Below are 5,228 nucleotides of genomic sequence, written 5' to 3' on the forward strand. Positions count from 1 at the left end.
TGTCCTCCTGTGGAAACCCACGACAGAAATAACCGCTCGTACCGTGTTGTTGGGATGGTAGTTTAGATGCAAACCACTGTCACATAGGGGAGAGGATGTGCCACTGCTTTGGTCACTGGGGGCACCTAATACAAACAATGAATACACCAAAAACTCTTCATTAATCTACAGCGCTATAATTCGAATTTGTGTATGTGTGTATTTACCTGCCTTCATTAGTTCTGTCATACCTAACATGCATTGACTTCCGCTATTCAGCCAGTATCTGTCTTCTGGTTTGAGCAAAGCGCCTTTATAAGCTGAGTGGAGGCTCAAGAATCCCTCTCCTGGTGCTTTGCTTAAAAAAAGTTAATAATCTGCTTGGTAAGAAAAAATATCCAAAGGTTTTTGCATATTTTACAATAAAAGAAAAATGTGTTTTTCCTTGTCTGGTTTCACTGGAAGACACTAGTCAGACAATGCTCTTGTTACTCCTGAAGTATACAGTTCTAATTGTTCTGGTAAGAGTTTAGGAAATTACAGTGGTACACCTCAGAATTAACGTGATAGTATCAGTACAAATGCCTGTCTGTGTGTGTTACTCAGGGTACTCCGTGGAACCACAACCTCTCACAAAAGGGACAGCTAAAGGGGTATATTTTTATTTCAGACTATATTGAGAATATATATACATAAAGAATAGAATTCTTCTCTTGTCTCACTAAAATTTAATACCTAAGACAAAGACAGTATTTCAACAATGACTGTATAAAATATTATTTCATAATTCAGTTTATTTAATTTCTACTAACCTAAAATCAAGGGCTAAAAGTACTGAAATAAAATATTTATTGCTCTGTTGCTTAAAAATCAAGCAATTCATTTTACCCTCTGAGGAGACAGAAGCAGAAGGAAAGCAGCAGTGACAAAAGGCACAGGCTGACATACAAATACGCTTAGATATGCTGCAACTGTCTATAATTATGCACCCACACTTACAATTTAATATAATTAAAGGAAGGCAGCTGTCCCCCTATGCCTCTCACGGGGCTAGCTGACTAAAACTCAGTTGGACTTAAAATACTAATCATCCCAGAGTTATTTTTAGGTAGACAGATACCTCCACCAAAGCCTCTGAATTTAAAATGGTAAAGTTAAGGCCTCTAAATACATTTTCATACAGTCTCATTTTCACATGTACAAGACAAATCTCTCTAGGATTAAAACATTATCTGATGCCACCTGAAAAAGTGCTTTTAAACACTCTGCATCAGGATGTGAGCTACCTTAAACTAATGTTTTACTTGTAATTTTGCTGATTCACACCAGCCAATTGCCTGCTGGTCTGTTTTTCAAGCAAAGACAGCAATTTTTTGCTTGAGGTGAATGTAACTACAAGAACTGGCAATACGAGCAGCTCGCATTCAGGCATCGGTGCGGATCAGAAAAAGCTGCTGTCAATCACCCCCAATGAACACTATGTTTGGAAGCTGCCAGCGTTGATGAGCATTGAATTGAGTTTTCTTTGGGCCAAGTAATAAAGGCTTACATGCACAATCTTCATTCAGCGGCAGTTTGAGGAAAGCAGGTGCTCTTTTCAGAAAGGACACGGTTAGGGTCACTTCTTCCCCTGCGTTGCGAAGGACCTGAACCTAGAAGAGAAATACCCACAGGGCACCTTGAGATGTGTGTATGACCAAAATGCACCAGCGAATATAAGCAACGCCACTCAGCTTTCACACAGCAGAACTGCCTCACACTTCATGACAATGACTTGTTTTTTCAAAAGAAAGTAAGACTTAAAGCTTGCTTGTTGTGTTTCTAGTCACACATGCAGATAATGGGGTCGGGGGCATTAGCCTCTTATAATAGCACTGGCTTTCCGCTGCGCTGTTGCACAACTCGTTGTTTGACACTGTTGAGCTGTGCACCCTCTCCTTTCAGATCTGGCATCATCCACACTAGCACGTATGTATAAAAATAAAATATTTCCCCCCCTTCCCTGAGGTTGTCTCATAAATCTCCAACCAAAACAACAGCAGTAGTTTCCACAGCTGTGCCATAATCCTGTGAGTAAATCTTTCCAACAGCCAGAGATAAATTTAGCCGACGCGCTCCAGCATGGATGAGAGACCTAATCTACCTTGCAGCCACAGAGGAAAAAGACCTACTTTACGCCTTAAGTTTTAGATAAACACAAGCTTGGGGTTTGTCTAAGGGCAGCTTGTATTTCGGACACGGGAATGCGTAAATGATCGACCCACCTGCGAACGCTTTTAGGCTTCCTGTACTCTCCCACAATTGCTCCTGTGGCTCTTGTTCATGCCTCTAGCTTTTGTGTGGTACCCCTGACAGGCACCCTAAAATACACAGGAGAGAAAGGGAACCCCAGGCACCTCCCCAGAGCGGCACAAAGGAGACACAAAAGCTCCCAAGCAAAATGCTGTACTGAACAGGGGAGGAACAACATTTGAATCGCTTTATAACGTGAAAGCCAAGAAACATCAGGTCACACAACTGTTTGAGAACAACCATTTCTGTAACTTCATAACTCTTAAAGGGCTGATTTAACCTGGGTTTACAAGGACGGAAGACTGCACCATGGCTCTTTGAGTGACTGCGCTCATACTGTGCAGAGCCAGCTCACTGGGAGCAGCATTCAGGGAGCTGCTACACCACGTGGTCGCTGGATAACACACCCTGTCACACTGCTGCTTGTTAGAAAGCCTTGTAAATAATTTACAGAGCATTGTTATTCTTCTAATCTATGCCTATCGACCTATCCCACACATTTAGTTACATGTACGTTTATAACCATATGCAGGACCGCTTTCAGATGGAGTCACTGCCTTAACTTCAAGCAATTCTTCAAGAAAAAAAATGACTTTGACTTTAAGCACTACTGCCCACTCCACACTGGTTGCTACAGAGTAGTAACAACAACAAGACGACAGAATATTTGATTCAGTACCTGAAACTGACCCTGAAATTTTAGACTCTTTATTGTTTAAAATAGCACACTGGTTGTCAAAGCACAATTTGCAGGGTAGTATGTATTTACGTGTACGTGTGCAAATAAGCACACACACATCACAACAGATTTCATCAGCTTAAACCGCATGCCAAGAACTTCAGCTGTAAGTAATGTGAGTCTCTTCTAAGAGCACTTCCCAGTTCTGATATGTTTTATACCTCAGAATTCATAAATAGGACTTATTTCATACAAAGAAGTTGACTAGCAAACTTCAGAACAGTGGATCAAGACCCTGAAGTCCTGTTTTCAATCAGACAATGTCATACCCTCAGCTGTCTTCTCCTCTCTTACGCGGGAGTCACGTAGTTCAGAATAGCGATAGCCAAAGCAGAAACTTACAGGCATGCTGCATTCGCTATTGAAACCACAGACGGGGATAGACAAAGGGCAGGAAAAATACAGCTACCCTCTGCCTTTTTTTTTTTTTAAATATTCTTTTTACTCAGGAACACGGCAGAAGTAAGTGGAGAAGCTATAGCATTACCAACTTCAATTTATAAAGTCCCCTTAGAAGATACCTAAGAATAAGTGGGTATCGCCTGAAAGAAGCTCAGACAGTATATCTCTGCCTGAGTCTTTCTTCTTCCACAAGTAAAACAAGCCACGAGTCTACATGATTTCATCTGAAAATATATCGCTCTGTAAAGGCTAAAAGTTGCCATAAGTATTCTACTGTGACCTTATCCTCTAACCCCTCTCTCTGTCTCAGCACTCTTTATCTCACAGGATGAAGAGTTTAGGCTGGCGCACATTTCAGTTGAGATCAGCAACACTTGTTTCACTGCAGTGCCTTTTGGAGCATATGAAGCATATAATCCCGAAAGTGTCTAGATTTTGACATGTGGAATACAGACTAGAGAGAAACAATCAAGAAAACCACTAGGTAATGATTACAACAAAGAGGAGACAAGCTATCGATCCCTTTTCACTTACTTTCCAGTCATTAACAAAGCCATTCTGGGATATAAGGTCAGCTGAAGAAAACGAGATTTAAAATTCAATGTATTAATTGCCTTTTTATAGCTTTCAGTTGAGAGCTTTACTGTTCTTTTATATTTTTTTTTGTCTTTATTTCACATAAGAAATGGACACTTAGTTAATTGTTTTAAATTGAGTATGCCTTATAGGATTCATTTACTTTGTGTCCTCATTCAATGTGCACACCGGGCCATTCTGCCGTTGCACCACGCAGAGAGAGGGTGGGGTACCACAGAAAGCCTATGCTTACTGAGGAACGTTTTAGAGGGATACCAGAACAGCTTATGTTCATGAACGGAAAATTAATTTCAAGAGTTTTACAAACATGAGTGGAATTCTACCAACAGTCAGAGATCCTGCATCACCAAAATTCTGCCTTCTCTCTTCCTCATTGCCTAACACCAGTTTAGCTCAAAACTTTATAGAGCTGCTTTGGTAAAAGGAGGACTGTGTGAATGTGAACGTATTGCTTGGCCAGGCTTGGAAAATGTCTGTTCATGAAAAATGAGTTTATTTGCACAAGCATATCCATGTGGACCTGAAAAACAGGTAGCACACTCCGCTAACAAAGCAGTAATGAGCATTTACCACTAAGTCAGTTCATGAACTCATGAAGAAACCAGTTGTCAACCACAATTTTCAGACCAAGAAATGGATAGGTATCTGCTCAGCCATCCTGCCCTCTAACTTCAAAGACAGTTCCCTCACATTTATTGTACGCACATTGCCGATACCTTGTCAATCAAGCGCTATCACAGACAACGCGTGTGCTTGTTATTTCTGGCACTGATAATTCTAGAAATATTTCAAAGTTACTTTCAAACGCAAGAGGGAAGTAGACGAAATTCTTTATACATCTCACAGTTACAGCGTAGCTTGTGATTTATAAGGAAACCTTAGTTACTCTGATCAGCCTAGCTCTAACTCCAGACTTTTTTGCCAGCACCACCAAATATTGCATGCACGATAAAAACAACTGACGACTAAAAAAAGGTAAGGACTACTTCCTTACTTCTACTTCCAGCAGACAATGAAGCTCTCTTAAGAATCTGCAGTCATTTAGAAGACTTTCAGGATTTTTCTCACTTTGCAATGTCTACTTTCTTATTTTGATGGAATTCTATTTAATTCCTTAAATTCCTGATTAGTCCACAAAGAAAAAGGTAAGTTTTGGGTTAGGTCCCTACCCCCGCCTTCAGTGTTAATTTAAATAACAAAAAAAAAAAAAAAAAAAAAA

At 40.3% G+C, this 5,228-nt stretch overlaps 1 protein-coding gene across 1 annotated transcript in view; it reads right to left on the bottom strand.

Moving 5' to 3' along the window:
• The window catches only part of SNTG1 (syntrophin, gamma 1), a gene marked incomplete at its 3' end in the record, with an annotated part of 58,830 nt that overhangs the window by 8,159 nt on the left and 45,443 nt on the right, over positions 1-5,228 (bottom strand). Inside the window, exons 7-8 of the mRNA XM_010137466.1 lie at positions 1,529-1,631; positions 43-125 (exon numbers count right to left, since the gene is read on the bottom strand). Coding sequence (XP_010135768.1) covers positions 43-125; positions 1,529-1,631 — 186 coding nt within the window. The remainder of the gene's footprint in view (positions 1-42; positions 126-1,528; positions 1,632-5,228) is intronic.

Source organism: Buceros rhinoceros, unplaced genomic scaffold (genome assembly GCF_000710305.1).
Source record: "Buceros rhinoceros silvestris isolate BGI_N320 unplaced genomic scaffold, ASM71030v1 scaffold3136, whole genome shotgun sequence".
NCBI lineage: Eukaryota > Metazoa > Chordata > Aves > Bucerotiformes > Bucerotidae > Buceros > Buceros rhinoceros.